The following is a 13,681-nucleotide window of genomic DNA, read 5'->3' as shown; positions in this document are numbered from 1 at the left end:
GCCAGTCAAAATGAATTGGATGTCTAGCGCCGTCAATGAGTTAAATGAGTGCCCAGTAAAGGTTAAAAAAGAAAATAAGCAGTGCATGAAAAGGTTCACGACTTACACACTTGTTTCTCTTGATTTCCGTTTGCGATTCTTGAAGCTAGGAAGTAAAATGACTTCTTTTTTAATATCTGTATTCTGTATTGATTTGATTTTTTTTCTGCACAGTGAACAACTTAAAAACTTGTTTTTGTCGTCTATTTGAGTTGCTCACTTCTACACTGAGTGTAGTTTAAATATATTAGTTTGATATTGTAATTAAAAACAATATTTGAAGGGGGAAGCAGCTTGCATAAGGAGTACATCCACCGTTTTCTTCCAGTAGGGGGCGGAAAAGGGTCATATTTTCTCACCGTGTGTGGCTCGCTCCTTCATTCAGGCTCATCTATGCGTAAAAGTCACAAGCGGGATTTTCAGGCGCTTCTGTGGAACTCCTCCCGAGTTTTTGACGCGATTCTTAGGGATCCAGAATGTTTGTTTCACACTACACGGCAGGTGGTGGTGGTGGACAGGCAAAGCTTGGAGAAAAAGTGGATTAAATGAACAAAGGTGCGCGTCTACGGAGGCTGCAGACTGAAACATGTTGCTTTAAAAGGAGTTCAACTATACTGAGAACATTCAGGTAGGTCGTTCTGGTTCTTTACATGTCAGATTTAAAAACATTAGTCAGTTAAATGCATTTTGTCTGAATTTCATTCTGTAAAAAATGTATATATTTGTGAATTGACTGAGTTTTGTCAAGTGGTTGCACTTAATTTTATTCAAATTGAAGCTATAGAATTAATATTATCGTTGAAATTTGTTCATTCAACATAACAAGATGTAGTTTCATCTTGAAATGATTTCATAAAATTAAGTCAATTACATTTTTAAACTCAAGGACCATGTTATTCAGTGCACCTGTGCATAAAAATAAAAAATGAGATTAGAATTATTTCAGAATATGATTGGATGAGTACTGGATTCATCGCATCCGTCCAGGGAGCTTTTCTTTTCCCAGGCAAAATACTTCAGTTAAATTTATGTTTTAAAATTGTGAAAAAAAAGTACATGATACTATAATGTAAAAACGTGGTATTACATAAAAACGTGAGATCATGTAAAACGTGATGACTATCATGTAAAAACGTGATAATTAACAAGAAAATATGTGATAACGCTCACGTAAAAACGTGATGACAATCATGTAAAAACGGGGAAATTATGTAAAAGCGTGATGCTATCATGTAAAAATGATAAATATCATGTACACTCATCATACTATCATCTAAAAACATTATGTAATGAGATATAATGTAAAAACGTGATAACTATCATGTAATAATGTAAAAATTAGTTGGTAAAAATCATACTATAATGTAAAAATGTGATAAGTAACAATGTGATAAGTGTCATATCTCATTATTAGATAGTATAATGATCATGTTTTTACATGATAGTATCATGTAAAGACGTGATAACTATCATGTAAAAATGTGAAAATTATCAGGTAAAAATGTGATACTCTAATGTAAAAATGTGATCTTTGATAAGACATGAGAACTACAATGTAAAAACGTGATAACTATCATGTAAAAACAAACATTATCAGGTAAAATCGTTATACGATAATGTAAAAATGTGATAAGCAAAAATGTGATAACTATCAGGTAAAACATGACTAATATTATGTAATAATGAGATTTCAAGTAAAAATGTGATATAATGTAAAGACGTGCTTATTATGTAATATTGAGATAATGTAAAAACATGATCATTATCATGTAAAACTGTGATCTCTCATGTGAAAACGTGATAACTATCATGCAAAAATGTGAAAATCATCAGGTAAAAACATGAGAACTATAATTTAAAAACGTGATATCAGGTAAGATATGGCTAATATTATGTAATAATGAGATTTCAGGTAAAAATGTGTTATAATGTAAAAACGTGATTATTATGTAATATTGAGATCATGTAAAAACATGATAATTATCATGTAAAAATGTGATAACTCTCATGTGAAAACATGATAACTATCTAAAAATGTGATCTTTAAGTTAAAACATGAGAGCTATAATGTAAACACGTGATACTATCATGAAAAAACATAACTATCACTTAAAAACGCGATAGCCATTTTATAACTTAACTCCAACAACTACTTGATAACCATCATTGAAAAGCTTTATAACTATCATGTAAAAACGTTATATCATGTAAAAATTTGATACTATCATGTTAAAACGAGATTCTATCATGTAAAAATTTGATACTATCATGTTAAAACGTGATTCTATCATGTAAAAATTTGATTATTATTATAATGTAGTAATGAGATATAATGTAAAGACGTGATAACTATCATGTAATAATGTAAAAATTAGCAGGTAAAAACATACTATAATGTAAAATTTGGATAATTATGTAAAAACGATAACTATCATGTCAAAATGCAATAACGATCATGTAAAAACTTGAGAAATATGTAAAAATTTGATATCATTTAAAAATGTGATAATAATTATGTAATAAAGTAAAAAGTAGCAGATAAAAACTCGATAAAAATTGGATAATTAAGTGAAAACGTGATAACTATCATGCAAAAATGGGATACGATATGTTAAAACATACTATCATGTAAAAACGTGATAATTATAAAATAAAATTATGATACTATCATGTAAAAACAGGATACTATCATGTAGAAACATGATTATTATAATGTAATAATGAGATATCATGTAAAAACGTGATAACTATCATGTAAAAACGAACATTATCAGGTAAAATGGTGATATGATAATGTAAAAATGTGATAAGCAAAAACGTGACAACTATCATGTAAAACATGACTAATATTATGTAATAATGAGATTTCAAGTAAAAATGTGATATAATGTAAAAATGTGCTTATTATGTAATATTGAGATCATGTAACATGATAGTTATCATGTAAAAACATGATACTTTCATGTAGAAACATGATTATTATAATGTAATAATGAGATATTGTGTGAAAACGTGATAACTATCATGTAAAAATGAACATTATCAGGTAAAATCGTGATACGATAATGAAAAAAATGTGAAAAGCAAAAACGTGATAACTATCAGGTAAAGCGTGACTAAGATTATGTAATAATGAGATTTCGAGTAAAAATGTTATATCATGTACAAACGTGATTAATATTTAATATTGAGATCATGTAAAGACATGATAATTATCATGTAAAAATGTGAAAACTCGTGAAAAATGACTAATATTAAGTAATAATGAGATTTCAAGTAAAAATGTTATATCAAGTAAAAACGTGATTAATATGTAATATTGAGATCACGTAAAAACGTGATAATTATCATGTAAAAATGTGAAAACTCATGTGAAAACGTGATAACTATCATGTAAAAATGTAAAAATTATCAGGTACAAACTTGACACTATAATGTAAAAAAGTTAAAACATGAGAACTAAAATGTAAAAACGTAATACTATCATGAAAAAACATGACAATTATCATGTAAAAATGTGATAGTTAAGTAACAACGTGATAACTCACGTAAAAACTTGATAGCTATCATGTAAAACTGTGATACTATCATGTAAAACCATGATCATTATTATGTAATAATGAGATATGTAAAGACATGATAACTATAATGTAAAAATGTGAAAATTATCACGTAAAAACGTGATAGCCACTTGATAACTCCAACTACTTGATTCCCATCATGGAAAAACTTAATAACTATCATGTAAAAATGTGATAATGGGATACCATATGTAAAAACGTTATACTATCATGTAAAAACGTGATAATTATTAAGTAAAACCGTGATACTATCATGTAAAAACATGATACTATCATGTAGAAACATGATTATTATGATATAATAATGAGGTATCATGTGAAAATGTGATAACTCTCATTTAAAAATGTGACAATTATTATGTAAAACATGATATAACGTAAAAATGTGATAATGGACTTTTTTTTTTTTTTGGCATCAATACATTTCCATAGTATTGACCCCTGTCCCTGGCAGGGTTATTATAATTAATATAATATACTGTAATACATTAAAGTTAATATTAAGTATGAAACTTGACCCGAATAGTTCACTGTTCCAGCATGTCTAATTTGTCGTTTCCGATTAGCGCGTATTCATCATCCTGCAAGAATGCGAGAAGCATACACGTGGCTTGTCAGGTAATGTTTTTGAAAAGCAGCACCGTCAACCCTAAGTATTGCTTACCTGATCCTAATCCTTATTGCTAACTCTGCAGGGATCTGGTATTATTTCTTCTTTCCATGGAAGGTGTGAGGTGCCAACACGCCACAGACCACAGAAAGGTGAGCAGTTGCACCCGATCCGAGCACGTGGCATCAACGCACGCACATCTCGTGAAGTCGCCCTGGCACCGGTGCTGCACGCATCATCATAATCGGGTCTTTGTTCACCATAAGCCTCTGAGTGAGAGGATTCTCCTCTTTCCTGCTTTCCAAAAAAGTGTGGAAAGTGAGCAGGAACGCTCCTAAACAGGCCAGGTGCTCATGCACTATTGGACGATTATAGGCGTGCAGTCATGTGACAGGTTCTGCTGTGAATAGAAATGAGTTTGTAGACGTCCAATCCATTTGAACTGGGAGGGTGGCAGCTCTCCAACTTGAAATTGACAGGCTTACTATTTCATACTTCTAAACTTTCCACTCTCTGATAGTTCTGTGAATGGAGCTTCTTCAAAGAGCAAGGTTTCCATGTGGAGCCACAATAAACCCTCCGGGCCTGGCACAGCGTTTCTCCTATTACTACTGCTACTACTCATAAATGTCTCTGGCAAAGGAAGACAGAGCTAAAACTGACTCCAGGCCAATAGACTTCCAGTAAGCAGCCAAAACTTGACTTGAACCGCACCTGGTCTGTGTTTCACACAGGTCCCCCAGAGGTCTGGGCCCCTGCAAGACTTTAAAGAGGACCCCAGAGGAATCCAAGGCTCCTGGGGTTCCTGGGGGCCCTGGTCAGCCTGCTCCCTGACATGTGGAGGTGGCGTCCAACAGCAAAATAGACCGTGTCTTAGGGTCTCCCCTACCCTGCCTGCAGGCCACGTCATCTCAGCCTTGAAGCCTTCATTTTCCATCTATCGTGACGGCAGCGATTACGAGAGGAAGAGAATCATGTCTGGTGGCCATGGGTACTCGTGTTTTGTGGACAGCTTGTAAACATCAAAGACAATTAAAACACATGTTTGTAAATATCAAAGATTACTTTGTAAGCATCAAAGACTTTGTAAACATAGAAGACAATTAACGGTCTTTGACTAACCAATGACAGTTTGTAAACATCAACGATCCATGACAATATTTAAACATCCAAGTTGGCAAACATAAAAGATAATTAACTTAGTTGTAACATCAAAATTTGCAGACATCAAAGATAATTAACGGTCTTTGACTAACCAAACAACAAAGATGGCTAAAATCACTTTGCAAATTTTGACCAACCAAAGACAGTTTGTAAACATCAAAGTTTGTAAACATCAAAGATAATTAAAAACTTAGTTGTAAAAATCAGTTGTGAACATCAAAGACAATTAGAAATCGTAAAGATCAGAGATTACTTTTGTAAACATCAAAGACATTTTTTTTTTGAAACATCAAAGACATTAAACGGTTTTTGACTTAACCAAAGACAGCTTGTAAACAATCAAAGACAATTAACAGTCTTTGACTAACCAAAGATTCACCAGAATGTAAACATCCAAGTTTGTGAACATCGTAAACATCAAAGATTACTAAAACTAATTGTTTGTAAACATCAAAGACAATTAATGGATAACGCGTGGCAGGGCAGGATGAGTGCATAAAAGGTAAAAAAAAAGGGAGCAGACGTCCACTTATGCACTTTTAATAGACAAAGATAAATAAATCCAGCTCAACCACTCGTCACTCGGAGCTCAGCGGTACGCACACACGCGTTCCCAGACGAACTCCAACAACACAAGTAATCAGAGATTACTTTTGTAAACATCAAAGACAATTTTTTTTTTTGAAACATCAAAGACATTAAACGGTTTTTGACCTAACCAAAGACAGCTTGTAAACAATCAAAGACAATTAACAGTCTTTGACTAACCAAAGATTCACCAGACTGTAAACATCCAAGTTTGTGAACATCGTGAACATCAAAGATTACTAAAACTAATTGTTTGTAAACATCAAAGACAATTAACGGTCGGTCTTTGACCTAACCAAAGACAGTTTGTATACCATCAAAGACAATTAACGGTCTTTGACTAACCAAAGATTCACCAAAGACTGTAAACATCCACGTTTGTAAACATCGTAAACATCAAAGATTACTAAGAGTAGATGTTTGTAAACATCAAAGACAATTAACGGTTTTAGGCTAAAACACGTTTGTAAACATCAAAGATTACTTTCATAAACATCAAAGTACAGGTGTTTTGTGGAAGTCATAGATAATATACAGTCTGACTAAGCAGTTTGTAAACATCATAATTCAAAGTTACATCACAGACAATTAACGGTCTTTGACTAGCCAAAGACAACTTTTAAACATCATATTTTGTTAACATCAAATAATTAATCGCATGTTTGTAAACATCAAAGATTATATCTGTAAACATAAAAGATTATTATCTTTGTAAACATCAAAGACCAATTAGCGGTCTTTGACTAGCCACAGTTTGAAAATATCAATGTTTGTGAATATAAAAAATAATTAGATGTAACATTGAAATTAGCAAACATCAAAGACCATTAACGATTTAAATTTAAAAACCAAAGACAGTTTGAAACATGAAAGGTTCTAGGCAGTTTGTAAACATCAACGTTTGTAACATCAAAGATAATTTAGATATTAGTTGTCAACGTCAAAATTAACAAACATCAAAGACAATTAATGGTCTTTGACTAACCAGACAACTTTTAAACATCATATTTTGTAAACATCAAAGAATTAATCGCATGTTTGTAAACAAAGATTATATTTGTTAACATCAAAGACAATTATCTTTGTAAACATCAAAGACCAATTAGCGGTCTTTGATTGACCAGTTTGAAAACATCAATGTAAACATAAAAATAATTAGATTTTGTAAACATTAAAATTAGCAAACAACAAAGACCATTAACGATTTTTTAAATTTACAAATTAAAGACAGTTTTAAACATGAAAGCTTCTAGGCAGTTTGTAAACATCAAAGTTTGTAAGATCAAAGATAATTTCAATGTTAGCTGTCAACATCAAAGATTACTAAAAGTAAACGTTTGTAAACATCAAAGACAATTAACGGTCTTAGGCTAAAACACGTTTGTAAACATCAAAGATTACTTTCATAAACATCAAAGTACAGGTGTTTTGTGGACGTCATAGATAATTAACAGTCTGACTAAGCAGTTTGTTAACATCATAAATCAAAGTTACATCAAAGACAATTAACGGTCTTTGACAAACCAAAGACAACTTTTAAACATCATATTTTGTAAACATCAAAGAATGAATCACATGTATGTAAACATCAAAGATTATTTTTGTAAACATCAAAGACAATTATCTTTGTAAACATCAAAGACCAATTAGCGGTCTTTGACTAACCACAGTTTGAAAACATCAATGTTTGTAAACATCAAAGATAATTAGATGTTAGTTGTAGACATCAAAATTAGTAAACATCAAAGACCATTAACGATAATTAACGGTCTTTGACAAACCAAAGACAACTTTTAAACATCATATTTTGTAAACATCAAAGAATGAATCACATGTATGTAAACATCAAAGATTATTTTTGTAAACATCAAAGACAATTATCTTTGTAAACATCAAAGACCAATTAGCGGTCTTTGACTAACCACAGTTTGAAAACATCAATGTTTGTAAACATCAAAGATAATTAGATGTTAGTTGTAGACATCAAAATTAGCAAACATCAAAGACCATTAACGATTTTTGTAATGTACAAACCAAAGACATTTTTAAACATGAAAGCTTCTAGGCAGTTTGTAAACATCAAAGTTTGCAACATCAAAGATATTTTAGATGTTAGATGTCAACATTAAAATTAGCAAACATCAAAGACAATTAACGGTCTTTGACTGACCAAAGCAATTTTTGAACATCAAAGATTCACCAAAGACAGTTTGTAGACTTCGTAAGCATCAAAGATTATTAAAGACAGTTTGTTAACATCAAAGTTTGTAAACATCAGTGACAATCTTTGTAAATATCAAAGACAATTAACGGTCTTTGACTAACCAGACAGTTTGTAAACATCAAAGATTCTAAACACGGTTTGTAAACATCATTTCATAAACATCAAAGAGAATTAACTTAATTGTAAACATCAAGTTTTTCAACATCAAAGACAAAACACATGTTTGTTAAAGATTACTTTTGTAAGCATCATGGTACTCGTGTTTTGTGGATGTCATAGGCAATTAACGTAGACAATTAAGAGACAATATCAGTCTTTGACTGATCAAACAACAAAGTTAACCAAAAATGTGTGTAAATGTCAAATGTTGTAAACATCATTAATAAAAAAGTTACATCAAAGACAATTAACGGTCTTTGACTAACCAAATACATTATTTAAACATCAAAGATTAACCAATATTGTTTGTAAACATCAAAGCTTGTAAACGTCGTAAACATCAAAACTTACTAAAGACTAAAGATTATTAACTGTTTGTTGTAAACATCAAAGTTTGTAAACATCAAAGGCAATTAAGGTCTCTGAAGGACAAGATACATGAAGGTTTGTAAACATCAAAGACAATTAACCTTTTTTTGACTAACAAAACATCATAGATGACTAAAGACAGTTTGTAAACATCAAATATAGTTACTTTTCAAAGGATGTTTACTTTGTAAACATCAGTGACAATTATCGGTCTTTGACGGACCAAACATCAAAGATTAGTTAGTTTTCAAGGGATGTATACTGGTTTTCATGAACTTTAAAAGCAGTGTAATTTTTAATGGCATGCAAATCTTCAGTCTAGGATGTATTTTTATCGTAGACTTAACAAACATCAAACAACTTCCCATCTCTGTTCACTTTGACGTAACTGTTTTTGTCAAAATCAAAGACACTTCAGTGTCTGCAGTAGAGGCGGGAACCTCACGATAGGTTTTAACGTGTTCAGATAGCAACAGAGGCTAACATTTGACTGGAAATTGTAGCTTTCTAGATCAGTTCTCTGATGGTTTAACCATGCATTTCTTTAGGAGGATCATCCCAGGGAGGTACGGCTATGGAAGAGCTCCGTTACAAGGTTCTGGAAGGGTTCAGGAGCTTCACTCTAACAGACAGAGACGCTCCGCCGTCCCCCACTATGGTAGTAGCTCCAGGTTCCACCATCTCGATCAGAGAGGACTGAACACGCAGACCATCTGGGCGCCACTCTACCACCAGGGCCAGATGGGTCTTCCCTCAAATGTGCAGGACTTTGGGACCTACCACCCGCTTCCGGTTTCATCTTGTACGGGGGAGCACAATCACCATAGACTATGTAACCATAAGGTACTATATTCTCCCATAAAAGAAAAAAAAAAAAGTAGAAAATGCCATTTCTGGAGAAATGGCGACGATCGCTTTGCTGTCATGATTGGTATATCAAGTCCTGTTGATTTTGAGGCGTTTCATAAGTTTTTTCTTGTACTGACATAATTGTTGACTTCCCGTAATTGTTTCCTGGCGCCCTCTGGCTAAAGTTAGTCAATTGAACACCAAAATATCAATTTTAAATGGAATTTGTTCTGTTTAACATCACTAGCGTAATGTAAATCCGAGTTGAGGCTTGTTTAGACACGTCGTCCTTTAACAGCAACCTGATATAGTGACCTCAACTTTAAAGTGGTTTACTTTCTCTACTTCCTGCTTGATTAATTGCATTTTTTGCTGGTGTATATGTAATCTGAGCCAACCCCTTTGGAAGTAAACAGCAGGTTCATGTAAATCTTTGTGTGTCGATAAATTTTGAGACTTAACTGTGCCTATTCAAGAAGGCTGATTTTCAATCCAAAGCAATTCAGATCTAATAATCACTAGGGTTGTTCCGATCATGTTTTTTTGCTTCTGACCCGATCCCGATCGTTTTAGTTTGAGTATCTGCCGATCCCGATATTTCCCGATCCAATTGCTTTTTTTTTGCTCCCGATTCAATTCCAATCATTCCCGATATTTTTTCCCGATCATATACATTTTGGCAATGCATTAAGAAAAAAATGAATACAACTCGGACGAATATATACATTCAACATACAGTACATAAGTACTGTATTTGTTTATTATGACAATAAATCCTCAAGATGGCATTTACATTATTGACATTCTTTCTGTGAGAGGGATCCACGGATAGAAAGACTTCTAATTCTTAAAGGATAAATGTGACTTTGTATGTTGTGACTAAATATTGCCATCTAGTGTATTTGTTGAGCTTTCAGTAAATGATACTGTAGCCATTTAACTGTTCTGCCCAAATGCATGATGGGAAGTGCAACCATGACTGTGCGTAGTGGCACCAATTGATATATCTTCTCTGCGTTGGGAAATAACATAGGGTGTTAAGAAAAAGATCAACTACTACCTTTCTTCCCCACATTTCTTCCCACGATGTTTCTAATCATTGAGAGAGGGATTTTAAGGCTTTAGCCAATTAAAAAAAGGCTCCAAAGACTGGCAAAATTCACTCTCCTCATTTTACGCTGCCTTTTAGCGCTATATATAGGTAAAACGGCGCCATTATAGATTGAACGAGACACTGCGTGAGTAGGTCGTGCAGCGCATGCGTTAATTGTAGGGCTGTCAAAATTATCGCGTTAACGGGCGGTAATTAATTTTTTAAATTAATCACGTTAAAATATTTGACGCAATTAACGCACATGTCCCGCTCAGACAGTATTCTGCCTTTTGGTGAGTTTTACAGCAAGGCTTTTTGTGCTGTCTAACAGCGAACTCTTGTGGTCGCTTTGCGACGTGGTTTATTGTTTTCTTGCCAGTTCAATATGGCTGCACAACGTCTTGGGCTGACGCCTACGTTGTAATGTTGTGCTTATATGATCCTTGGACAAGATTTGTCCGTAAGTATGGTTGTTGTAAAGAATGTACACATTATGTTAGTAAGCGAAATGTTCTATTTTTTGTATGAGACGCTTTTTGTTTATGTTTAGTGAACCTGTATAGCGTGCTAAGCTAACGTTGTTGCTAATGCAATGCTTGTGTACTTTTTTTTTGTAGTTTTACGACGGTCTAAAGAGGACAATGGTTTGAGGCCATTTAATTAATAAATCAGATGAAAAAGGAAGAAGTCTGATTATTAAGGCGTCGTTCACTAGCTGTCTAGCTTTGGAAAAAGTAGACGCTTCGGAGTGAGGACAGCATAGACAGATTTAAATGACAGTAGAGTGAAATGCCCACTACAGTCCTTATGTACCGTATGTTGAATGTATATGTCCATCTTGTGTCTTATCTTTCCATTCCAACAATTTATTTTACAGAATATATGTATAATTTACAGAAAAATATGGCATATTTTATAGATGGTTTGAATTGCGATTAATTGCGATTAATTACGATTAATTAATTTTTAAGCTGTAATTAACTCGATTAAAAATTCTATTCGTTTGACAGCCCTAGTTAATTGCGGTAAATATTTTAACGTGATACATTTTTTAAAAAATTAATTACTGCCGTTAACGCGATAAATTTGATAGCCCTACTTTAAGCCAAAACTAAAGACTCTGGATGAGTGTAAGACATTTTGTCTGTAACGTTAAATAGAAAACAATTTAATTAAAAAAAATACATATATATATATATATATATATATTAAAAAAAGGCATGTCCGATATTTTTTTGCCAATTCCGATACTTTGAAAATGACGTGATTGGACCCGGGACATCTTTAATAATCACTGCTGTAAAACCTGTAGTTTTTAACATTATCATTGTTAAAAGTCAAAATGACAGCTTGAAAGTGCCATGTTTTATTTAAAACTTATGATTATTACTATTCATAATGTGTCTAACTTGTTTATAGGGTTGTCCCACGTCCAGCAAACACATAAGAGCTGCCCAGTGTTCCACACACAACGAGAAGCCTTTCATGGGCAGACTGTACCAATGGGAGCCTTTCGACGAAGGTACCGCTAAAATCATGCAATAAATACAAAAAGACAGACGAATTACGTCTAGTCGATTTTGACTGGGAGGGTCAAAGCCGGACGTTGAGGACGTCAATGGCAATGAAACACAGCATTCGTAGACAGTCTTCCTGGTTTTAGGGGCATTTATAGGTCACTTCATGTTCATTTTAGGGCATTTACACATTACTTTCTGTTGATTTTGAGTCATTTCCTATTCATTTGGGGACCTTCCCGGGTCGCTTCCTGTTCAGTAACCCAAAATCAACGAGAAGTGAACTTGAAAATGCCCGAAAAAGAACAGGAAGTGACCCGTAAATGCCCCAAAAGGGAACGTAAGTGACATTTCGGGGTCACTTTTTGTTGCTTTTGGGGCATTTCAGGGTCACTTGTCGGACTTTAGCTGTAAATTTAATTACAAATGCACACACAAACATATGTTAGCAGAAACAACTTACAGCTACAGTTGCATCGCAGCTGTCTTTTATCCATGTCAGACGAGAGTCTGCTCCTTGTCATAAGGCGGCAGTCCAGCCAGACACAACGCTGCCACCAGAGGGCACTGTATCTTTACATAGATACAGTGGGGCAAATAAGTATAAGTGCAAATTCTCCTACTTGAAAAGATTAGAGAGTCCTGTAATTGTCAACATGGGTAAACCTCAACCATGAGAGACAGAATGTGGAGAGAAAAAAAACAGAAAATCATGTTGTTTGATTTTTAAAGAATTTACTTCCAAATTAGAGTGGAAAATAAGTATATGGTCACCTACAAACAAGCAAGATTTCTGGCTGTTAAAGAGGTCTAACTTCGTCTAACGAGGTCTAACGAGGCTCCACTCGTTAACTGTATTAATGGCACCTGTTTTAACTCAGTATCGGTATAAAAGACACCTGTCCACAACCTCAGTCAGTCACACTCCAAACTCCACTATGGCCAAGACCAAAGAGCTGTCGAAGGACACCAGAGACAAAATTGTAGACCTGCGCCAGGCTGGAAAGACTGAATCTGCAATAGGTAAAACGCTTAGTGTAAAGAAATCAACTGTGGGAGTAATTATTAGAAAATGGAAGACATACAAGACCACTGATAATCTCCCTCGATCTGGGGCTCAATGCAAGATCTCACCCCGTGGCATTAAAATGATAACAAGAACGGTGAGCAAAATTCCCAGAACCACACGGGGGCACCCAGTGAATGACCTACAGAGAGCTGGGACCACAGTAACGAAGGCTACTATCAGTAACACAATGCACCGCCAGGGACTCAAATCCTGCACTGCCAGACATGTCCCCCTGGTGAAGCCAGTACACGTCCAGGCCCAGCTGCGGTGCGCTAGAGAGCATTTGGATGATCCGGAAGAGGACTGGGAGAATGTTTTATGGTCAGACGAAACCAAGATAGAACTTTTTGGTAGAAACACAGGTTCTCGTGTTTGGAGGAGAAAGAATACTGAATTGCATCCGAAGAACACCATACCCA

The 13,681-nt window shown here is 34.1% G+C and overlaps 1 protein-coding gene across 1 annotated transcript in view; it reads left to right on the top strand.

The window, feature by feature from the left end:
* Positions 1 to 584: 584 nt before the first annotated feature.
* LOC130918523 (thrombospondin type-1 domain-containing protein 4-like) overlaps positions 585 to 13,681 on the top strand; it is a 62,614-nt gene continuing 49,517 nt past the window's right edge. Inside the window, 6 exon segments of the mRNA XM_057840308.1 lie at positions 585 to 594; positions 4,187 to 4,238; positions 4,316 to 4,382; positions 4,965 to 5,221; positions 9,283 to 9,577; positions 12,096 to 12,198. Of these exon segments, the coding sequence (XP_057696291.1) occupies positions 585 to 594; positions 4,187 to 4,238; positions 4,316 to 4,382; positions 4,965 to 5,221; positions 9,283 to 9,577; positions 12,096 to 12,198 (784 nt within the window).

Source organism: Corythoichthys intestinalis, chromosome 1 (assembly GCF_030265065.1).
Source record: "Corythoichthys intestinalis isolate RoL2023-P3 chromosome 1, ASM3026506v1, whole genome shotgun sequence".
NCBI classification, from domain to species: domain Eukaryota; kingdom Metazoa; phylum Chordata; class Actinopteri; order Syngnathiformes; family Syngnathidae; genus Corythoichthys; species Corythoichthys intestinalis.
The sequence above is the reverse complement of the archived record's forward strand: the minus strand, read 5'-3'. Positions and strand labels throughout refer to the sequence as shown.